General features: G+C 40.7%; 3 protein-coding genes across 3 annotated transcripts; all 3 read left to right on the top strand.

Moving 5' to 3' along the window:
• Positions 1-8428: 8428 nt before the first annotated feature.
• On the top strand, positions 8429-12226 carry pjvk (pejvakin; the record flags this gene model as incomplete). Its single annotated transcript, XM_083889633.1, has 6 exons — positions 8429-8639; positions 9750-9945; positions 10362-10503; positions 11166-11283; positions 11702-11845; positions 11925-12226. 6 exons carry the CDS (start codon positions 8429-8431, stop codon positions 12224-12226), a joined length of 1113 nt encoding a protein of 370 aa, XP_083745759.1.
• Positions 12227-13200: 974 nt separating this feature from the next.
• Positions 13201-19580, top strand: pwp2h (PWP2 small subunit processome component; the record flags this gene model as incomplete). Its single annotated transcript, XM_083901581.1, has 21 exons — positions 13201-13218; positions 13576-13688; positions 13922-14016; positions 14108-14207; positions 14414-14557; positions 14654-14789; positions 15074-15300; positions 15444-15587; positions 15674-15744; positions 15907-16043; positions 16252-16400; positions 16495-16642; positions 16724-16874; positions 16963-17143; positions 17231-17378; positions 17669-17777; positions 17919-17984; positions 18069-18287; positions 18737-18887; positions 18981-19055; positions 19412-19580. The coding sequence occupies 21 exons, from the start codon at positions 13201-13203 to the stop codon at positions 19578-19580; spliced, it is 2751 nt and encodes a 916-aa protein (XP_083757707.1).
• A 413-nt stretch (positions 19581-19993) lies between these two features.
• Positions 19994-24419, top strand: eed (embryonic ectoderm development). The gene is made up of 12 exons (XM_083901279.1): positions 19994-20119; positions 20780-20932; positions 21019-21111; positions 21462-21527; positions 21811-21936; positions 22144-22225; positions 22503-22594; positions 22849-22982; positions 23083-23188; positions 23286-23444; positions 23607-23680; positions 23968-24419. Exons 1-12 carry the CDS (start codon positions 20000-20002, stop codon positions 24092-24094), a joined length of 1332 nt encoding a protein of 443 aa, XP_083757405.1. The 5' UTR covers positions 19994-19999; the 3' UTR covers positions 24095-24419.
• The last annotated feature ends 252 nt before the right edge of the window (positions 24420-24671 follow it).

Raw genomic sequence — 24671 nt, 5'->3', positions numbered from 1 at the left:
CACGCACAATCGACACAGCCCTGGGCTCCATATCTGATTGTTGGAGTAGAGGTGTCCGCTGTGCACGCAGCTGTCTGAGTCGAGCAGAGCGGCGATGAACATGTGGTGTGCTTGTGTGAACTCGCGTCTTCAGTGAGTGTTAAAGAACTCAAACAGCGTTATTGATATCAGAAAATAACAAAATACTACTGTATAAGGGTGCACTGATGCATTCTAATGTATTTACCACCTTTAGCCACTAGGTTGCACTCATTATTAAGTAGCTTAATAAATATCAGCAGGTTGCAGCCTGATAAAGTCTGATTATATACAGTTCTGCACATGTGCATATCTAATAAATTGAGCATTACACTCAATTTCAACAACCATAAGACCATTTGGACATTATAAATACATGTACCAGCTATATGGCTTCATATTTGAAAAGCTAATCATATTATTTATGTGGTAAATTAACATTACTTTCTTCTTGAATTGAGGAGAAAAATATAACTGTATCACTGTGGAAGCAATTTTGTCCTGACTTTGTTCCTTTATTTTCATTTTACTGTACACATTTATCATGTTTTTTCTCAATATTTGGACAGACATTAAAGGTGCCATATGAAAAAAAATGTGGCCAAAAACGGTTACTACATTCATATTCAATATACCGAGGTCTTTTATGTTTAATTTTCTGACGTAACTGGCAACCCGTGGTTGCTCGGCAGCTGAGACTCTACTGACTGCAATGATTGGTAGATGGCGGTAGGTGGCGCCACATGCCAAAACATGATTTCAAAATATTAACAATAATAATAATAAAAAAATATTTTTTTTAATGCAAATATTTTGGGTGTGCTGTTGTTGTTGGTGAGTTCAGTTTGTTATATGAATATTATTCCTGAGTCTCTGTGACATATTAGGAGGATTTTATGGCCAGTTGCTTTAGATTTATTACATAATGCACCTTTTAAAAACGTTGCTAAAACAACAACTTTTGTTGGTGTGTTCGACCTGAACAAAATGGCGGACTGTTGCAATCGCATGAAAATCCACTGAACGGTAACATTAATATGAACCATCAAGTCTGATGTGTATTGCATCGATGTGAATGTGAATGTAGCTCGTGTTGCACTTTACACAGAAAGCCAACAAACTCAGCAGTATGAAATTATGGCTCTTAATTTAAAGGGGAATTCCATGAGTTTTTTATTCCGTGAAACCAATCATGAGAAAGTGCCACTTTGCCTCTTTAACTCCAGCGATGTTACACATTTATGACGGGGCAAACTATGTTAAATTGCGGGTGTGGAACAAGCAGAGTCTATGAAAAGATGCGGCAGAGTGGCATCATGGGAAAGTTTTAAGCCTGTTTTATTTCCGTATCCAGATAGATACATGCTTTATAGAAGCAGGTTAAGGTCATGATTAAAGTCACTTTTTAAAGTGAAAAAAGTAGAATAATAATCATGATTCAAAGTAAGACAACTACCAATCAATGTATAATAAATAAAATACATATATCCGGTCAATATACAATAAAATAACAAGAAAGGCACTGCATTAAAAATAACAATCAACAGATTAATAATCCGCTAAATGCAACAGTCTCCTGCAAAACAACTGAGGTTTCAGTGGTTTGTCATCAAACCAAAAGCATAGGTTTGATGACCTGACTGCAAAAGTGCAGCTGTAGTTTTGTACGTGCTCATTTAGAAATAATAAAAAAAGGAGAGGGAAATATACAGTATTCAAAGTAAAGGGGACAAATGACAGCTCAGTGATTTATACACCAGAAGCCAACATGTGGTCACGCGTCAGATGTTCAAACAGACACTTTCGAATAATCTTTCTGCCGCTCAATAGCTCCTGGCTGTAAATGAACGCTTTAAATGTGTCTCGTCTGCAAGTAAGCACTCGTTTATGTCTGTAAATGAAAGACGACACCGATGGTTTTAAGAAAATCAAAAGGTTTGGCCTGTGATTGAGCTTGTGTTTCATGATTGAGACACAAACTGAGGCCAAACTTTGAAAGAATTTACATTTTTTCCAATTAATTTTATTTTTTATTACTTTTTAAACCTGATTCTATGTGTTTCCTAGTTTTACTTCTGTCACAATTTTAAGACATAAATCGTTTTTACTTACTTTTTACACCTTTTACTGTCTTTTACTGCTTTCATTCATCTTAAATTGTAAATTTCACTATGCATTGTACTTTTCCCTTAAAGGCATTATTATAATGGTATTATTTAATTCCTCATTTTAAACAACTTCTGGGTATTTTATCGTAAAAATAAAAGTTAGTTAGTTAAAATTTGGATAAATTAAGATACACATCATCAAACGATACTGGTCTGGTCTGATTTTCAAAATAAAAGTCAATTTAGAGGTGAAATCACTGAAACGACTGCACATTATTGACACAAAAATGACATGAAAACCATGCTGAGAGAAAGTACTAAAAAAATAAACCAAACAAAAAAAATAGCGACAGAGACACGGCCACCTGCTGCAGGCTCAGTCTGTGCGAGCGTATTTTAAAAGGCAGCCAGTTTAAAGTGACGTCCCTAAGCGCCAATTATGTGGTGGGGCCTCTCCTCGCAAGAGAGGCTGCGTTTCAAAAACGAGAGTTATTTCAAGGGAAACCGCCGAGGCTCTATTATACACTGTAGCTTTGCTCAAACTTTGTGGTTTGTCTTTATTTGGGAGAGCAGTGAGTTGCCACACCCGGGAGAAGGCTCACGCTGTGAATGTGAAGCTCATGTGCAAGTTATTACAGTTTTTACAACTGCTACTTTATGAATATTTAACCTTTTACCCTTAACAAATTCTATTTATTTAATATTTATTGATATAAGGATATGGATTTGACTCTTTTTAAATAAATGACCAAGCTGTAGTCAAAAAAAACCTGCTATTTTTAGCACAGTTGACCTCAATTTAGGTGAATATGACTCAGATTTCCAGAGACGTCTTTTTAAACACAGCTCCCTGTAGGTGCTCTTTATTATAATTGAACCACATAAACTGTATTTCAGGTCAGTTTTATGATGTTGGGGCAAATTAAAATCTGTCTCGTTGCATGAAAATCTTTTTTATGACATGTGATGGGACTTTTATTCTGATTTAAAAAAAAAGCAACTAATATAAATAGTGTGATTTCAATCATTGAGATCACATAAGTCTAATTTATTACAATTACATTAAAACCACAAAGATAAGAATACATTTATAATAACGCTGATGACACTTTCTCACTCAAACACTCACAAAAAGCCATGAGTGCACACATAAAACCAAGATGTCAGCCAGTATCGTAAATCTTCACACCAGCTGACATAACTGCTTCAGATGTTTTCTTATAAAAAAAAAAGAAGGAAAAGCTGTATTCATTTATTTCCTTGAGTCAAAAGTGTTTGATATTTCTCTTCACAGCAGAAAAAGAGGAAGAAGAAGCGTGAATGAACCTGTAACGGCTCGGGTGCTGCACTCATGGGAAACACAGTGTTCTGGAAAAAGCAGGTCTGTCTGCACTAAATCATTGTCGACGCCAATTTTCTGATCGTCTTTGCTCCCAAACTCAACTGCAGCGAGAAGGTTCACAGCGGCAACGAACGGGAGCGGGGAAAAACAAAAGTCATGGCACAGAACTGCGCTCGTCAAATCAAAACTCCAACACAAGAACAACACAGAGAAGCACGAGTGCAGGAATGTTTTTTGGGGACGATAAAAGAACGTATTATTGGCCCGAGGTCATGAGCACACGGAAGAAAACACCATCATTTTGACATACTGTAGAAATGAAAGAGGTGACTCAAAATGAACCATGTACACAAAAGGCGAGGGACTTCTGATTTAAACATTTCTGCTTAGACCCCCCCTTGCAACCTGTTATCTATTCATTAAATTGCTTTACAGTATAATAAAGGTCAAATAAGAGGTCAAATGTTGACTTAAAGCAGCCAAGCAGTTTTTTTTTTTTTTGTCTCTTTGACATAATCCATCCATCCATTAGACCTTTTTTTAGACTATACATTGGGATATTTGCATGAATTTCGTGCTCTTTTTGTGTTCCTACGTGTCCTAAGAGTACTGTCATTATTCCAAGTTTCTATGCAGATGAAACTTCCAGTGATGTAGATCTCCGGGTGTGAACACACAGAGATGATACATTTTTGTTCCTCCATCTTGAACTAACCGAGTGTCAGAGAATCTCAACGCTGAACCGTGAAAAATTGTTGGATTTGTTGTACTTGTGGACATTGTTCCACAGTGATGGAACTCTTACTGCAAAAGTAGCATCGGAATCGGAATCCATCCATTTATTCTCCACATGAGGGTCGAGGGACAAGGCCTTTCTGCATGGAGTTTGCATGTTCTCCCTGTGTGTGTGTGTGTGGGTTCCCACAGTCCAAAAACATGCTATATGGGGATTACGTAAATTGGACTCTAAATTAGGTGTGAGAATTAAGTATAATTTAAGTATTATGGCAAAGATCTTAAAGTTCTTCCTTCTTGCTGCTTCAGTCGAGGTGATGCACACCTCCCTCCCTCTCTCTCTCCCTCCCTCTCTCTCTCCCTCTCTCCCTCCCTCCCTCCATGGGTGTGTCCCGTCTGCCTTTGGCCCCCAAAGTCTGACCAAAATTAGTGGCCTGCTTTTGTCCGTCCCTTCCAACGAGGCCACATCATTATAGCTGTGGCGCTCGAAACCCCTTCATTCAGCCTCGACCTTGCACTGAAATAGCCCGAGCCAGTCGTAGCTGTGCTGGGTGCTGCGAGGAGGAGGAGGAGGAGGGGTGGGGATGGAGGGGGGTTGGCAGGGTATTTTTGAGCTTGAATCACTTCCATCACTGGGACTGTGAAAAAATGTTTATTTTAGCAGACACGGAGCCGCATCGTTGAGAAATCAGCATGAAAAATCTAGTTTTTTTATTTGTCACCTCTGAGGTTTTTAATCAATCCCTGAAAAGTCAGCGGTTCACACGCATCAACATCATCACGACTCGGCTTTTATCAGCTGACAAAAGTGCACACAGCTGTCTCATTACGGCAGGATAAGCCCGGGTGGTGGAGGCTGTGATTTGAAGCTTCCTCGACCACACACGGGCAGTGTGGGGAGGCCGAGCTGCAGATCTGCTTCTTCACTAAAACAAAGAAGAAGAAGGAGGAAAAAAACTCCCATACCACAGCTTGTATTTTTCTTTCTTTTTTTCTTTCAAAAAAAATAAATAAATGAAAAACCATAAACCAGGGACATAATGGGAAAAACAAACATGTCACAAAGTAAATGTTTGCACAGGACTCATCTGCTGGAGTATGAATCACTCAAATGCAACAAGAACTCAAACATAAAAACCATATCCTGTCAAGTGTATTATGCTGCACATCATGTATATGTGCAGTAGTGCAAGTATGACCACATCAGCTCTATGGACGTATGTATTTAACCTGCAAACATGGAGACAATCAGAGGACATCTTCACTCACCATTTTTGTTATCTTCTTGGCAGCTCACAGCAATCACCTGAGCCAAGGTGAGGGCCAGGCACACGGTAATCCTAGAGCGCAATGAGGGGCCCATGTCTGGTTGCCAGACGCGCACTAAGTCCACACAAACGGACGAGGGAGGAAGTCAGAGCGAGCCCGATCTTGGGCTACAGCATCCAGACTGAGAGATCCCCCCCGAAAAAAAATCCCTAAGAGGAACAGGCTCCTGGATGAGCAATTACTGCAAACTGAAACAAGCAGCCCCCCCAACACACACACACTCATCACTCTCCTCCTCCTCTCTCATCATTTTTTTCTTCTTTATTTCAGGCCCAGCCTCCTCTTCCTCCTCCTCCTCCTGAGTCTCTCTCTCAGATGCCAAAGAATATTCAGTTAATTAAAGGCTGCTTTAAATGTGTGCAGCTAAAAAAACGCTGATGAAAGAAGGTCTTCTATATGATGAGGACTCTTCTTTTAAAGTTTAAGTCAAGCATTTCTTTCTTTCTTCTGCGCCCACGTTCTGAGAACTCCACACATACTCACGGTACACTCTTAGAAATAAAAGTCGTAGTAGAACCATATAAGGTTCTTCGGCTTGTCCTCATAGGAGAACCCTTTTTGGTTCCAGGTAGAAGCTTTTTATAAAGGTTCCACCAAGAACCCTTTTAAAACCCTTTATTAGGGAAAGGGGTTTTAAAGGGTTCTCTGGATCAAAATGGTTCTTAATGGAAACATTAGTGTTACCAAGGACCCTTGAAAAAGCCTTTCTTGGGGAAAGAGTTTTTTCAGAAGCAAATGGTTCTAGGTAGAACCTCAGTCCTTATAGAAGGAACTTTTGGAACCCTTATTTCTAAGAGTGTAGCTATGTTGATGTGAATACAATTAATATGAATATTTGTCGATTGGTCCATAAAATGTTGGAAAAAGTTAAATAAAACTTTGCTCAGTGTTTGTCAAACCTGGAAATGACAATTTTCTCGAATGTCTTGTTTTGTCCACAAAATAAAATGATTCAGTTTTAAGACTTTCTTTGTTATGTGGGGCAAAGAAACCATAAAATATTCATATTTAAGAAGCTAAAACTGATTGTTTTTGTTGAAGATTGCTGATTGCTTTAGCATCTTAAATATGAATGAAATCATGAAAAAAGCTTCAAGCCCATTAATCGATTATTAAAGTAGTTGACAATTAGTGAGTGAAATTACCGTAATAACCACCTGTTGGCTTTGACGTGCAACTTCTCGGCTTTCGGAGGCCGTTGGAATTTTTGCACAAACCGACGTGTAATTACCGTAATGCAAAGGGAACACAATAAATCCGCAGAGGCCACGTGAAGCACAAGGAATATTGAGTTGGTTCAAAATAGGGTCATGACGACTTTGTACTTTATAATGTTCAGTTTCCACTACACAGTCATTGCAGAATAATGGATATCTTTTCTTTTTCCTGTTTCTGTTCCTCTCCACCTGAAACATTGACCCACATCTGTGCTCTCCATCCTCTCCGTCTGCCTGTGACGCTTATCTGATGTGTTTTCCAGCAGACCGTCGGTCCCCGCGACGACGTCCCGGAGGAGGCGAACAAAAACAAAAACAACAGCAACTCTTTAGCCATCATCTCCATCAGAGTGCCATCCTCTTAAAGTGATTTGTTTTTACTCACCGGTGCCTCTTTAAGTGACAGTGTAGCAGCCCGGTGGAGTGGATTTCAGGTGTTTCCCTTGCAGAACAATACAGGAAGTGTTTAAAAGCACAGGCTTGCTTTTCCATTAAGGAGTCAGTCAGGTGGTCACAGGGGGGACAAGGAAACTCACAGAGGCAGATGTGAAGAAGTTCCTCCATCAGATCAGACTTCAGAGTCTGCACATACTGAGGTTTTATGTGGTGTGATGAACCGGCCGGTGGAGAACGTGTGTCTTTTTGAGAAGATTGCAAGTGTCAGTGGCCATCAAAGAACCAGCAAGACTGTTTTCAGCTGTGCTAACATCATTGTACAAGGGTTTTCTAATCATCCAATAGCCTTCTAACGCCATTAGCAAACACAACCATTAGAACACTGGAGAGATGGTTGCTGGAAATGGGCCTGTATACACCTATGTACATATTTCATTAAAAAAACAGACGTTTGCAGCTAGAATAGTCGTTTACCACATTAACAATGTATAGAGTGTATTTCTGATTTATTGAATGTTATATTCATTGAAAAAAAGTGCTTTTCCTTCAAAAATAAGGACATTTCTAAGCGTGCCCAAACTTTTGAACAGTAGTATATATGCGCTGTCGAAAATCATCATGTTTCCAACAGCAGTCACGGTTTCTTTGTCCCTGAGTTATACTTTCAGTCAATTCCAGTACATGACCTCTTGTAAATGACAGGGAGTGACTTGTGCACGGCGTTAATGCCGAACCTGAGATCCCGTGCTAACGGCACCTCTTACATGTGGGGTTTTAAAACATACTGGCTATTTCTGGACGTATGGAGCAGACAGCAGTGGAACCACAGGAGGGATGGGCCGCACGGTCGCACACACACACTGCAAGTGGAGGCCGCCCAGCAGAGGTGGACGTTATCCAAGCGTCCGAACAAGACATGAGAAAACATTAGATGTTACACAAACCCACAGCTGGTTTTGTAGAAAGCTTTTTCAATCATCTTTTCAACCATTTTCTCTCTGTTTTCCTTGATAGAAAATGTAAAAAATAGAATTTGCTAAATGCATTCAAATTAGTTCAAATTGCCATTTTCAATCGATGCAACCTCATCATCATGTGACAGGAAGTAGCAGGTCTGCAGTGACCAGGTCAACACACACACAGTGTCCCATATTCCCTTTCACACCTGCTGCATTATTCAACATTGTGTAACAAGTCTGAATGAAACACACCCGACGCAGCGTCCTCACTCAGAGCAGTGTGTGAGAGTCATTTTGTTGACACACACACATGAGTCGCTGGAAATGTTTGCCGCAGCCACAAAGAACTTCGTGAAGCAGGTGGGAGACACGGGCAGGTTGATCCCCGTGCCCAGCCTGAGCGAGGCCGACCGCTACCAGCCGCTCAGCCTGGTGACCAAGAAGAGGAAGAGGCGTTTCCTGAAGAAGAAGAAGTACGCCTCGACCCCTTTCTCGCTGAAAGACATCCTGGTCGGGGAGAAGGAGATCACGGCAGGTATGGTGATTAAGAGCTCCAATGAGTGGCAGGAAGGCTTGATTAAAAGTTGGCTTCAGGGGCCAAAGATGGCCCACCACAGGGTTTCATTCGGGCCCCCGTACTTTAAAGTAACGTCTTGTAGCTTCTGTCAAATTATGTGATCATTGAAATTTGGATTGGAATAATGTCACTGTAAGTGGTCAATGACTTTAAAGGTGCCGTGTGAAATTAGCAACATTTATTGTTGAAGCTGCGTGTTGCCGTTCACTTCCAAGTGTGTTATAGCCGTCAGTTAGCGTCAATGTTTGTCCTTTATGGGCTCCTCTAAAACCAAGTAAGAGTATAGTTGCACCTAGATTTTACACACTGGACCTTTAACTCATGTATGCTTTAGCTCTTATAAAGCACTTTCAATGTTAATCGGTCTTTTTTATATATATATAATTTCAAAGTAAAATGGTGCAGTATAACATCCTACAGTATATGCTCTTGTTTTGTCTAACTTCTCATTTTCCTTCTATTTTTCTATACTCTATACTTTTTATACATATACATATATATTATAATTAGGTTAAACAAATAAAGTCACCTTGCCTTATCGAGGATAAACACAGGTTTTATCATGTAGCATTAATTAGCTTTCCACTCCAGGTTTAAGACTGCACTGTAGTGTGTCACACAACACACTAAATACTTCAAATACATAGTAATAATACTGAGTAAAGTAAAAAGTGTAGTATTTAGGTTATATAACGACTGATTTTTTTAATTTATTTTTTTTATATAATATATAGTTTATTAATGGAATTATTACAGGTTTTTTGTTCTCTGATACATTTCACAATGGCCTTAAAAAGCAAAAATGAATTAGAATTATCATTTAAATCAAATTTAAATCATGTAAATTGAGGGTTGTTGTGCACTGTTTTGTTTGTTGTTTGATCAAAATAAGACTTCAGCTTCAGCCAGTTGTTTTTCTAGTAACTGATTTTGAGAATTGTATGATGAATTTCTTTTTCAAGAATAAACAAACCAAAATAATCTTCCGGGTTCTGCTATGCTTTGTGTCCTCATGTCCTCCTCCACAACATGCAGATCAAATATTCTCATTACATCATTTTTACACAGGGGTATCTTCTTACCAGCTCCTCAACTATGAGGACAAATCAGACGTGGCCCTCAACGGTCGCCTGGGCAACCACGTCATCAACGACGTGGGCTTCAACATCAGTGGGTCCGACTCCGTGGCCGTCAAGGCGTCTTTCGGCATCGTGACCAAGCACGAGCTGGAGGTGCCCACGCTGCTGCGGGAACTCAACTCCAGGTATCCCAGCATGCACCTGAAAGTTCTATCAGGTGTCAAAGCACCATCATTATCATCATCATCATAATCCCACTCAGGACTAATTGGATGATATGATATATTAAATAAAATCATCTTTACCTTTGGGGAAGAGAAGCATCTTAATATTGAACAGCTATGTGTGACCTCTAATCTCTTTGTGACAGAGGGAATGTGAGAAGAGGGTTTCCCTGTATGTGTGAATAAATCATCATCATGTAACCTTAGAAGACGATGAAACAGAGACAATACTGCAGGCCGAGGTGTTTGACAGTGACAGGTCATTAAAGGGGTGTGTTGTTGTGTGGGGGCCACAAGAATGGAGAACAACATTAAATCAGGGTTTAATATACTGTTCACAAAATGAATGAAGTGTTTGTTTATTTCCTGTCGCTCAGGAAAGTGGACCTGGATCACTGTCTGGTGCGTCAGTCACGGGAAAGTGGACGCAGTGTCCTTTGCGTGGTCGTGGAAAGCATCCGCACCACGCGCCAGTGCTCCCTGACTGTGCATGCTGGTGTGAGAGGGACGACCATGAGGGTAAAACACACAATAATAAGGATGAAAAGGGGTATTAAAGTTCATATATTGGGGAGTTATTAGGGGTATGGTGCATTCAAATTAAAGATGTTGGTGTCACTTGTGTATTTTCCACAATTTAGCTCCCTTTTGTTCAGGTATGGCAAATTATACTGTCATTTTAGACAGAAATTCATGTCATCATTGTACATATGTTGAAAAAACAAAAACAAAAAAACAACCTGAATGCTAAATTAAAATTTCGAAAAAAAGAAAACTTAATTGATTTACTTGAAAAAAAAATATATATATATATATCTGTATATATATATACATTTTTGTCTCAAATTACAGGAAAACGTGAGCTAAATTGTCCAAAATTTTTTCAGAAGTTTGTTTTTCAGAGAAAATGTTACTTCTTACATTTGAAGCTTTTATTTTGAAAAAGAAAACTGACCTTACTGATCCCCACATAATGAAATTAATCATCAGTAAAAGTATTTTCAGGCGATCTAACTTTGGATTAACCCTTCAAGTCATTCTTAAACTAAAAAGATATGATAAAGTGAAAAAGTGAAATATAAAGTGTCAAAATAAATTGTCGAATTGCAATTTATCTTGAGTTTTTCAGAGCAAATAAGTCACAGATCACTAAGTCACTCGGCTTCCTGCTCTGCTGGCAGTTTCAGATCGACGACGGCAGGAACCCCCGAGGTCGAGACAAGGCCATCGTCATCCCGGCTCACACCACAATCGCCTTCAGCATCTGTGAGCTGTTCATGCGACTGGACGGACGTCTCGGTATGAAAGGCACACACAAATGAGTGCTCATAAAAAAGTTTCGCTTCATTGAAGATGCAACAAAGCAGAGATGAAGGTGACTGAAGTTTTGAGAGGAAGAAGCTCACCGAGAATCTGAAGAAGATCCATCAAACGGTTCAAACTAAAGGTTTGATGGATCAAAGCAGTGTCGCACATGAAATAGTGTGTGTACAGGAGAAGCTCTTCTTTGCATGTGACTCCCACACTTGTCCATAACACGATTTTGATAAGAAAGATACTTAAGCGAAACACCTTCCTACCTTCTAAGGCCAGATTTACAACTCGGAAATGCCAAAGATCATGGGTTCAAGCCCTGTACTTGATTAAAGGTCAACTACGATGTGACATCTCTCCAACTTTCTTCCAACATTAACTCAGGAAAATTCCCTCCTCTTAGATATCTGCGTCGCTCCCGAGTCCCAAGGTGGATTTGAGCGTGAGCAGATAAGGGAGCAGCTTGGCGGAATCATCGGGCGCTTCTCCATGGGCCGACTGCGCCGCTTCCTGTCTGGCATCATCTACGGAAACCCCTTCAGAGCAGGTATGGTTCACGACGAGCTCTACCACACGATTGGCACTCTAAATTGTACTCAAGCCTCGTTCGCCTCCCGTGTGTGCAGATGACCGGACGTTCGAAGAGCTCACCCACTCCGACACCTACATGGACGACGTGGTGACGGACTACTACGAGAAAGCCGCCAGCATGACGGACGTGTCCACCGCCTATCTGAGGGAGAGCACCCACACGCGGGTCAACCTCCTCAAACACAACATCCCCAAGGGCCCGTGTTCGCTGTGCGGCATGGGCAACCAGAGGCGGGAAACCGTCTACGGCTGTTTGGAGTGCTCAACTGGAGGCCAAAAATATGTCCGCCTGCATGTGGTGCCCTGTTTTGACCTTTGGCACAAAACACTTCGGTGAGAAAAAGGTTGCCTCTGGTGCTACACTTGTAACTGTTTACCTTGCAACTTGTTTTCCTTCAAATAAAAAGCATCAACGACCTTCTTCCTTCAGTCACAGCCAACATTTTTCCCCTCCAGTAAAAGACGTTCTTATAAACTTGTGGTGTTATCCCCCTGACCTTTGTGGTGTACGTTGCAGTCATCGTTTGCCGTTTCTTTTTGGCACTGGCACATTTGCACATGTGTGCTGTGTGTGCACTGTAGCTGCCAGACAATGAATTATTCATTGAGGGACGGTGTTAAAAATGGACGAGAGGGATCGTGTGATGCTCCAGCGAGAAAGCAATAAGAGAAGATGACCTGTTTTTTCTGCTTTCCAAGTGTGCCATTTATTTTTGGATGGCCGTTGTTGAGTTTCATTGCATATAATAGGCGTGTGCACACTGAGAAACGTTATTATTTCTGTTTCTTTTCACTGATATTTCATTGTGTTCTTGTATTTTCCAAATATTACACAGCCTAATTGTCAAGCAACACCATATTTTGGTGTTGCAACACCATATACATTACTGATTTTGTTTGTTAGTTTTTATCAATTATGTACAATCAACGCTATTAATATTGATCTGATTTTTTTGTTTTAACCTATATTTGGTGTCATAAAGCAGGAAAATACTAATTTATAATATATAAACAGTGCTATATAATGTTACAAACTGTTCAGCCACAGTAATTAAAGAACCTATACTGTGTACATGTGTTTTATTTTGATCTTTTTATGACTTCGACTCATTTCTCCTCCATGCCACCAGAGGGCGCAGTGCTTTATTCTCCACTCAACTCAGCCCGGAAGTGTCGAGTGTCAACAAAACGACAACACGTGTGGAGGAAAAGAGGCATGTGTCACAGGAGCCTTCTATTCTTGCTTCATATTGGATGCTTACAGGATTAAAACGAAGATAAATGCACCGAATTTAATGAATATATATTAAAATGAAGTTCGCTTATAGGGTGAGTACACTTTTATTACTTAGCGGTGCCATTCAACTTGGAGTGTGGGAGGAAGCGTCAGGCCAACTCATTCAAAAATCTTATGTTATTGCACAGTGCTAATGTATGTACAGAAAAAGTACCTGTATAATATTAATGTCACGAATTAGCATCTATACTGAAGTTCTGTTATGTCATGTATAACAAATATAATTTGAGGTAGTTTCATTCGTGTTTTAATACGTAACTCTATCTCAATCTACGATGGCGTTCAGCTGAATTCCTACTTTTCCAACTGGGGTTTGTGAAAAATATCTGTGTATATGATAGGCAGCTTTGAGTGATCGTAAAATGAATACCACTGTGTTTTGTTTGTAGTTTTCCAATCTCCTCGGCGCAGTCTATCGTCAGGGAAATTTAAATTTCTCCAAAGATGGCAACACTGTAATCAGTCCGGTTGGAAACAGAGTCTCTGTCTTCGATTTGAAAAAGTAAGTAAAATAAATAAATGTAATGACAGGTGTTGATTGCAGTTTATATATTGCTCTTGCTTCGTGTGAATGTTGTGCACTTAGTTTTTACAAAAACATGAATATAATCGGATCAGTTGTTCCCATTAATGGTCTCCCTGTGAACATGTTTCCAGGATGTTCACTCAACTCAATAAAGTTGTGTTGACTGGAAAACATCATCTAGCCTAATATATTTTTTATTTGTCTTAAAGCAACACATCTGAGACGTTGCCCATCTCCACTACAAAGAACATCACATGTGTGGGTCTCTCTCCAGATGGCAACTTGGCAGTAGTTGTTGACGAAGGTAAGCGTTTCCACTGACTTCTGCTTCCTCAAGTATTTATGAAAACAAAAACCCTAATGTGTTTCTTTGTGGTCGTGTTTGTGCCATGCAGATGGCGCGGCCCTGTTGATCAGTCTCCTGACCCGGGCCACCCTTCATCATTTCCACTTTCACAAGCATGTGAGCAGCGTCCGCTTCTCACCTGATGGCAGGTGAGTGGGGTTTACACAGCACTGGTGTCGTCATGTAAAATAAATGCTCAATAAAGCCATACACTGTGGTTACTCTTATGTAAAATTATGTTAATACAACACAAAATAATAATTTAAAGTTTAAGTGATGATGTGATGCAAAGTTACATAAATTAGTTTATAGATGCTTTACCACAGCTGTTTGTCTATGTATTCATCCCTCTTAGGAAGTTTGTTGTCACAAAGGAGAATGTGGCTCTGATGTACCATGCTCCCGGGAAGCAGCGGGAGTACAATGCCTTCGTGTTGGACAAGAGCTACTATGGTCCCTATGATGAAACCACCTGTATTGACTGGACAGATGACTCCAAGTGAGTGAAAATTGAAAAAAGCAGGTTGTGGCATATTGTGTCTCAGCCTGTAACTGAGAGAAAATCATGGTTGTGTAATATTTTTTTTTCCATCAGGTGTTTTGTGGTGGGTAGCAAAGACATGTCGACATGGGTGTTTGGTGCAGAGCGCTGGTCCAACCTCATCTACTACTCCCTGGGTGGACACAAGGACCTGATTGTGGGCTGTTTCTTTGAGAAGGACAGCCTGGATGTGAGTTAATTTCTTCCTTCCACTACTTTGTGATTCATACTACTTCATTTTCAATGTTTGTTCTGTTTTTTTTAAGATTTAAATTGAGCAAGATACGACATATATCGAGATTTAAAGCTGCATACAGATTGTTTCTATGCACTGTTTGGAGATGTTTGTGCTTATCAATTTTTTTTTAATGAAGTATAGTATGAATGTAGCCTTTAGCTCAATTTTAGTAAGTATACTTACAAAACATACGTATATAGTGACCCCGACTGCCTGAATTTAACCTGCATTTCTAGCTGTACACGGTGAGCCAGGACGGGACGCTTTGCATCTGGGAGAGCGACACTGAGCTGGATGGCCTTGTCCTGAGCAGGAGTCGGGACAAACCTGAGCCACTGAGACAGCGTGATGAAGGTGAAGAGGAGGAGGAAGAGGAGCAGCTGGAGGGAGAGGTGATCAGAGGGAAAGCTGAACTCCCCAAAGAGAAAAAGACGAAGAATGTGCGATACAAGCAGTTGAGCAAGTAAGAAGCATCTCAACTCTCATAGCAGTGTCGGTATTTGTACTGAAATGCATCATATTGTCTTTTTCTGTTTATTAAAGCTTTGGGGCCTGTGTGATCACACAAATGTACAAATATCTCTTTTTTTGCCTCTGCTCTCTAAGACATTTCTTCAACAAGGAGGGTGATTTTAACCATTTGACCTCCGCAGCCTTCCACAAGCCTACTCACATCCTTGTCACTGGATTTGCCTCTGGCATTTTCCACCTGCACGAGCTTCCAGAATTCAACCTGATTCATTCCCTCAGGTGAGAGAAATGTTCACAGATGACGGAGAAGGAAGAAAATGACTGGAATTTTTTTTTTTTTTTTTTACTGAATGTTTTTCTTCTAGTATTTCAGACCAGAGAATTGCTTCGGTGGCTATAAACAGCTCTGGAGACTGGATTGGCTTTGGCTGCTCAGGTAAGAAGTCGGTTTTGGATCTTGAATACTGTCTCACTGACTATGTTCCTGTTCATAATCAGAAAACATATATTATATTCTTTTGCTCTGTACTTCATTAGATAAATTGTTTCCTATTGCAGCAGGCACAGCTTTATCGTGTTGTGGGTGCATTTGTTTCAGGCATGGGTCAGCTGCTGGTGTGGGAGTGGCAGAGCGAGTCGTACGTCTTCAAGCAACAGGGACACTTCAACAACATGGCCTCGTTGGCCTACTCGCCGGACGGACAGTACATCGTAACAGGAGGAGACGATGGCAAAGTGAGCAGTGGCGGTTGCTTGTCTTTGAGAAAGGGGAAGCTCATTTCAGGCCCAGTTATTGATACATAGATTCTGACGCAAATTCTGCAAACAGACAACTAGAACAAGGAAATGCGATAATAGTGTTTTTATAATAAAAGTAAACGGAGCAGCACATGTGTGACCTAACACTTCATATCTGATGTCTGACTGTTTTTATTCCCTTCAGATCAAAGTGTGGAACACCAACAGCGGCCTTTGCTTCGTCACTTTTACCGAGCACACCAGCAGCGTCGCCAGCGTCACATTCACCTCCAGCGGTTTCGTCATTGTCAGCGCTTCACTCGATGGCACGGTGAGAGCATACGACCTGCACAGGTGAGCTGAAGCCGGATTTGGTTTGATTGTTCCCCGACGCTGAGAAAAAGAGAAATTTGTGGTATACTGAGATTTGCCGTTGCTTGATTTCTAGATACCGAAACTTCAGGACATTCACCTCTCCTCGCCCTGCACAGTTCTCCACCCTGGCAGTCGACAACAGTGGAGAACTGGTGAGCGCAGGAGCCCAGGATTCGTTTGAGATCTTCCTCTGGTCCATGCAAACAGGCAGACTGCTGGAGGTATTTACAGACTCATTTTTACGTATCTTCATCTCTTGTAAGTCAATGGACAGTGTATGTAATTGCCTTGTGATTAATCAGGTCCTTGGGGGTCATGAGGGTCCAGTAAGCTGCCTGTGTTTCAGTCCCGTCCAGTCAATCCTCGCCAGCGTGTCATGGGATCGAACAGTGCGGCTTTGGGACATGTTGGACAGCTGGCAGGTCAAGGAAACAATTCCTCTAACTGCTGACGGTAAATATCTCCCAGTACTTCCTGGTCAAATCAACTGGGATTAAACCTTGTTAGAAGAGCTTTGAATATAGATTGACATTTGTCCCAGGCCTGTCCGTGACTTACCGCCCTGACGGTCAGGAGTTGGCCGTGGCCACTCTGAACGGCGAGGTCTCCTTCTGGAACCCACACACAGCCACGCAAACCAGCTCCGTGGTCGGACGCCACGACCTGGAGACGGGCCGCAAAGAGACTGATAAAATCACAGCCAAACAGTCCGCCAAGGGCAAGTGAGTGGACAGGGTCGCACCAACCGTCCTCACCTGATCTCCGTGTTTCCGCTCGTTGGATTTATTTATGTTCCCCCCTCTATTTAGGTCCTTTACGTGTCTGTGCTACTCTGCGGACGGGGAGTCCATCTTGGCCGGAGGTCAGTCCAAGTTTGTGTGCATCTATAACATCAAGGAGCAGATGCTCACGAAGAAGTTTGAAATCTCCTCCAACCTCTCCTTCGATGCCATGGAGGTAAAATCATTAGCTTTCGTTCAATGTGAAGTGTCAGGCAACATCCATATTTTATTAAATACATTTATATAAAAATGACGAGCTGAGCTGTTCAGTTCCATATCAGATGTCATCTCTAGCCACACAAACACAACCAACAATGGGTTGTTGTAAACAGGAAGCTGATTACGTTTAGAGTATTCTACTAATGAGAAACAGCAATGGAAAAATAGGCTGAAGTTTTTCCAACAGCGTTTGTTTTTTAGTGGAATAAGATTGGTCTCAAACCTCATGTCTCTATTTCCCTCCAGGAGTTCCTGGACAGGCGGAAAATGACTGCGTTTGGCAGCCTGGCTCTGGTGGACGAGGGAGCTGGAGACGGGGACGGAATCAACATTAGCCTCCCTGGAGTCAGGAAAGGTATGACACTACCTTCATTTGCTTATTTCAGGCACACGTGGAAGATTCTGTGGCTGTGACACAGGAAATAGTGCACCTATACATGTGGATCATGATTTCTCTTTATAACTTGAATGTATTTCTCTCTGCTGGTCTGTAAAGGTGACATGAGCTCTCGTCACTTCAAGCCAGAGATCAGAGTCAGCTTGCTGCGGTTCTCCCCAACTGGTAGGTGTCTGAGCTACAACCTTGACCCCCTGCAAATGAGATGAAAAGTTCAGTTGTTAACAAAGCGTCTCCATCTTCTCCCAGGTCGCAGCTGGGCAGCCACCACCACCGAGGGCCTGCTGGTCTACTCCCTCGACGGCTCCATGGTGTTTGACCCCTACGATCTCGACATGGATGTGACGCCGGTGAGCATACGCAAGCAGCTGCGCCTTCAGGAGTGGGCGTCAGCCATCGTCTTGGCCTTCAGACTCAATGAAAAGGCCCTGAAGCAGGAGGTGCTGGAAGCGGTGCCACACGAGCAGAGTGAGTGAACCAAACCTTCAAACAACATGTGCATTAGGGCTGTCACTGTTTTGGATGGTGCATACTGTAACTCACAGTGTCTGCTCATATTTGCAGTGTTTAGTCATCTTTTTCTATCTGATAATGAAATGACATATTATGAAACAAGTGATTGAGATGATAAACTATTTTGGAAAATGTTTAAAATGTCAAGTGGCATTCCCCTTTGGTGGCTATGCAATGCATTTTTACTTCCTGGGCTGAGACTCACCCAGCAAACTGATAGACTATTTTCTATATGATGGCCATCACAACATAATATCAATGTATTTTTTTTTTCAAATTTATCTCAAGTCAAGCTGAAATCATAGTGCCCTCTGCTTGGGTAAAAAAGTGACATCCATGAATTGTTTTAACTTGGATGATGAAAATGCCTGAAAGCTCTAAATTGGCCCATGTTGTTCCTCCAGTCCCGGTGGTCTGCAGCTCTCTTCCTGACATTTACGTGGAAAAGCTGCTAGGGTTTGTGGCAGCGTGTCTGGAGAAGTCGGGTCACCTGCAGTTCTTCATGACCTGGGCCCAGAACCTTCTCATGCTTCACGGACAGAAACTCAAGAACAGGTATGGAAATGCACAAGGGCCAGGGGACACATTGCACTAAGTATTGTATACTGTCGTATTGAGTGTGATTCATATATTTGCATTGATGTGCAGGTCAGGAGCCATACTGCCCACACTGCAGGCCCTGCAGAAGAGCATCCAGAGACACTATGACAACCTGACCAAACTGTAAGTAACAACATTTTAACATTGACCCGCATTGTCTCATTTGAACCTAAATAATAATAAAGAGATGTATATTAAATTACAGTATGTGGAGTGTACCAAAGTCTAAAACCACCTTAGATGTTGTGAACAGAATATTGGGATTTTTTTTTTACACTATTTAGATGTTGATTTATCAGTATGTTTATTAAAAACACAGCTGTAGACTAGGTCAATGTATTTTAGGAGCATGTAGAGAAATGGAAAATGCTCAAATTACTGATCAGATTGAAAGTCCACCTCAGACTCTGTCACTATGCTCTTGAAGAAAGATTTTTGCCTTGTTGGATTTGTAGTAAATTCTCATTTTCTCTGTACAGGTGTGACTTCAATATGTACAACATCCGTTACACTGTGGCCCTGTCGAAGCAGAGGGGTGTAAAGAGAGCAGCTGAGGGGGAGGTGGAGGAGGAGGATGATGATGAAGGACTCGTCTCTGAGGAGATGAGCGAAGCCTCCTTTGGGGATGCGGAAATGATTGTGTCCTGATGCCACTGAGACATCCACCCCATTTATCATCCCAGAATAATAATGTTGGACTGTAAAAGATACAAAATGTCTGTTTTTTTAAATAAATTTTTATGTAAATATATGTACTTTTGTGTTTGTTTGTTTTTTATTTACTTAAACAGTACCGTGTATAAGCAAATGGTGCTCAAGTAGTGTAAAAATGTAAATTTCTTGGGAATTTGGTCCATTTAAGTACATAGGAAACTATTTAATGGAGTTACTGTGTCCCACAATAAATATTATAATATAATTTTTATAATAAATGTTTTTTAAGAAGGTATACGGTATTTCTACGTGAATGTGACCGATTCAGCTGAACTACAACTGAGATCTAGTCAAACTACGCTACCCAGCAATCATTGCGGCAGCAAAGCGGAAAAGGCGGAATTTGATCCAAAATGAGGGAAAACAAGAACATGTCCGAGTCCCCCTCTCAAGCGGGAAAAGAGATACCAGCGAAAAAACAAAAACTAAGCAGTGACGAGAACAGTAACCCAGATTTATCGGGAGACGAGAATGTAAGATATTAACCCTTGTTGTTTTACAAGTGACAAATGTCCCATATATACATACATACATGCTAGCCGGCTAGCATTGTGCTCAGGTAGCCGGTTAGCTAAAGCGGTAAGCTAGCAGCTTTGTTCATCATTATAGATATCAGCCAGCTGTTCAAACTTTACTTAAACCAGTTATACACATCTCGACAGAGTGCTCTTCACACGGCGATATATGTGCTTATTTAATTTTACGTATAAGCGTTAATGTTGCTTCAGTTCGGTTCATACAGCAACACTTCACGTGTAAACTCAAGTTGGCTTTAGCAGTAGGGGCTAATTGAAATGTGCATTGTGCCAGATTTATTAAAAATGAATACGATGAAGAGGCGTGTATTTAATGGTGGCCAGGCAAATGTGCCTCATTTCCGTTCTTGAAACTGTGGGACCTAAACATTAATGTATTTAGGCAAAAATAGGAAGATATGTTAAATAATGTGCATGTATAGACATTCAATTGTCAAAAATAACTTATCAATTGTTGATAAGCTCAGTCATTAGTTTCAAAGCACTTAGCAGGAAAGCTACAGGTCCTCTGTATTGAGTGTGGAATAGGATACTTTAAATAAGGTAGTATTTTGAGTTGCAAAAAAAACTTTTATTTTTATTTTTTTAACCCTGCAGGATGATGCTGTCAGCGTTGAGAGTGGCACCAACACTGAGCGCCCAGACACACCCACAAACACTGCCAATGCCCCGGGCAGGAAGAGCTGGGGCAAGGGCAAGTGGAAGTATAAAAAGTGCAGATACTCTTTTAAATGTGTCAACAGCCTAAGGGTATGTGTGTCCACAAAGCAGTATGTTCATTTCTTTTCCATCTCATCATTGCTGTGGACATCATAAAGGGGTTTTTGTTTTTACAGGAGGATCATGGTCAGCCGCTGTTTGGAGTCCAGTTTAACTGGCACAGTAAGGAGGGAGACCCTCTGGTATTTGCCACAGTTGGGAGTAACAGGGTACAGCCCCATTATCACTACTTGTTTCTTTCTTCTTCTTTTTTTTTAAATTACGAAATAAAAACACATAAATTCTGCTTTGCATGCACGGGCTGTCTGCATAACCAAAATGTTATTGTTATTATATGTCATAATGTGATTTATTCAGTCGGATCAATTTTTGATAATTTGATATATACTGCTGTCGCTAAAAGTTTTTCCATACTAATTTATTTGATTAAGGTTATTTCTTAGTTTTACTTTAAAATATTGAAGGTGCCCCTCCTCTTTAATGTGCGGCTTCTCATGGATTTTTTTCTGATTAGAAATCTGTATCTTTCCATAACTAACCTGTGGTTTCTCTTCATCAGGTAACTTTATATGAATGCCACTCACAGGGAGAAATCAGACTCTTGCAGTCGTACGTCGATGCAGATGTATCCTTTCACTCGCTTGGAATCTCTTCTATCATGTCACATATATTTTAGTTTACAGCAGCTGTTATATAACCCAGAAACCAATGTAACCTGTATATCGTTCCTTGTTAAGCTAAAATCAATGATTGCCAACCAGCCGTGTAAGTCTGTCAGTCTTTTGTTGGTAGACGTAAGCCTATGGGTTTGTGTATTTATGTTAATTTGCAAAAATGTTCTATAGTTATTTAAAACATCAAAAGGGAGCGTTTTGTTTTGATTTCTTTGACTACATGTGCGCAAAAAGGCAGAGGAGAACTTCTATACGTGTGCCTGGACCTACGACACCAACACAAGTCACCCACTGCTGGCTGTAGCCGGATCCCGCGGCATCATCCGAGTGATCAACCACATTACAATGCAGTGCATTAAGGTACTTTTAATCAGTTTTTCTCAGAGTTAATTGTTTGTTTTCCTGATATCTCAGAATTTACTCGCCTTTTTACCATAATTAAATACCAATTTTGATAGAAACACTGGAATTCCCTCCATTTCTGCACTGGTGCTGTTATCGTTTCATAGAATTTAATGACAAAATCAAGACCATGTCTATAATAACAGTTTTTATTGACTTGTCCAGCATTATGTAGGACATGGAAATGCCATCAATGAGCTCAAGTTTCACCCGCGGGATCCAAATCTCCTCCTGTCCGTCAGCAAAGGTAAAACTTAACACATCAAATGCAATTAAACATGCTTTCTAATATAACACTGACTTTGACAACTTTATTATTAAACACCACAAAAATGCTATCACGCATGATGAGTGGTCGTCTTCATTGCAGGAAAGAAGTAGGTCCCACTTGTTCATGTGAAAATGTAACTGTAAAGCTGCTTTTATTACCATGTGATTGTCATGTGGTTCCTTAATTATGATTTATGTCTTTGATAAAGGCCATGTTAACTGTAAGATGTCATTTTGTTCCCTTTTCCTCGCAGACCACGCCCTCCGTCTATGGAACATACAGACAGACACGTTAGTGGCGATATTCGGTGGCGTGGAGGGTCATCGAGACGAAGTCCTGAGCGCGGTCAGTATTGTGAAATCGAACCTCGCATCAACCACGTCTATAAACTTCATACAATAACTGCAACTTCAGCAAGGGAGGATTCAACATCACTCTGAACCTTGTACTCTGAACAGTCAATGTATCATGAACAACAGAATGAGAGTTATTTCACTGTGAATAAATGAAATGATGACCTTTTATAGAACAAAACAGACAATCCTTCAAATTGTCACACTTCCTCATTTTATTTTTGTTTCTTTTCTATTCCACTCTAGGACTTTGATTTGCTTGGTGAGAAGATAATGACGTGTGGGATGGATCACTCCCTCAAACTTTGGCGTATCAATTCGGAGAGAATGCAGAAAGCCATACGTGGGTCGTACGAGTACAACCCCTCAAAGACCAACAGGTATTTTTCCAGTCTCATCTGTAGAAATGCTCACAAAATCTTCCTAAATTTAAAAAAATAAAAAACATGATTTAATTTGTCTCTTTTTTTGTCCCTGCAGGCCTTTTGTCTCAGAGAAAATTCACTTCCCTGACTTCTCAACACGAGACATCCATAGAAACTATGTGGACTGTGTGCGGTGGCTGGGAGACCTTATTCTATCCAAGGCAAGTTATTAATTACTATAATTATGTGTAAAAAATGTGTTCATTCAAATCCAACATGTACTTATCTGTAATCGTCTTTACTTTCCTGTCACTGCAGTCTTGTGAAAATGCCATTGTGTGCTGGAAACCGGGAAAAATGGAGGACGACATCGATCACATTAAGCCAAATGAGTCAAATGTGACGATTCTGGGTCGCTTTGAGTACAGCCAGTGTGACATCTGGTACATGCGCTTCTCCATGGACTTCTGGCAGAAGGTCAGATCACCTGTTCTTATCTCAAATACCTTTTCCACCTGTTCCATTTACTAAAATATTTTCAGGTGCAGTCATGATGCTAAAATTCTCACATCAGGTGTTTGGTTGTTGTTTTTTTAGCCACTTTTCTGACATCCTCTCTGTTGTGATGCTAATTTACAGATGCTAGCTTTAGGAAACCAGGTGGGGAAGCTTTACGTGTGGGACCTCGAAGTGGAAGATCCTCACAAAGCAAAGTAAGTGCAATAACAAAGTTACTGTAATTTGTTCAGTTCAGTTTAACTGTGTATTTCTTCATTAAATATGTTGTTATGGGTTAGGGTTTAATAAAACCACACAGTGCAACTCTACAGTACTTCTGTGCAGTGATGACTCCGTCCACGTTGAGTGGGTACTATTTTGTAGTGGAAATCCGACCTAAACTGTGCCGAGGCGAGGCGAGCTGGGACCATAGATGGAAAAGGTTCTCAAGTTGTCCACTAGAGGGTTGTAAAGTACTAAAGACATGTATTTTTGTCTGCAGGTGCATCACGCTGACCCTCCCTAAATGTGTGTCGGCCATCCGTCAAACCAGCTTCAGTCGCGACAGCAGTATTTTGATCGCCGTGTGCGACGACGCTTCCATCTGGCGCTGGGATCGACAACGCTAGCGACGCCTTTTAGACTGAAAACAAACAGAAACAAAAAATGCTGCTTCTCCCGTTTTTACTCCACCTGATGTGTTTCGCTGTTGTACAGGATCTCATTTTCTGGTTTTTTTCCTACAAACAAAAACACAAATTTCTAAGAAGATTTAAAGGAAAAGTTTGATGAAACGACAGCCACCATCCGACAGTTTTTCCCCCTTCAGATGAACATTATCGAGCCACAAAAATAAAGAAAAATTGAGTTTTTTTATCAAACTTAATGTTATAATTTCCATTTAATTTCCGTACTTTTCAGGAACAGGAATTGTAACAGCATGTTGGTGAAATAATCAGCATCAGCAGAGCTTCATCTCCTCTGTGTGCCTTCTAGTTTCTTGTCTCATTTGTAAATTAATCAATAAAGTCAGATTATTGTCATTTTGGTTGGAATTAGTTTTTAAACTGAGGATGAAATGATAGTTGTTTTTTTTATTGTTATATTCTGACAAGCTAAATTATGGTTTTGGCAACATAAAGGACAGATTTCGATGTAGATGTGCCACATTCAAGTTGCATAAGTTATTTTTTAACTTATTTGTGT

Source organism: Microchirus variegatus (genome assembly GCF_963457635.1).
Source record: "Microchirus variegatus genome assembly, chromosome: 1".
NCBI lineage: Eukaryota > Metazoa > Chordata > Actinopteri > Pleuronectiformes > Soleidae > Microchirus > Microchirus variegatus.
Note: the sequence above shows the minus strand (reverse complement) of the source record. Positions and strands in the feature narration are given on the sequence as shown.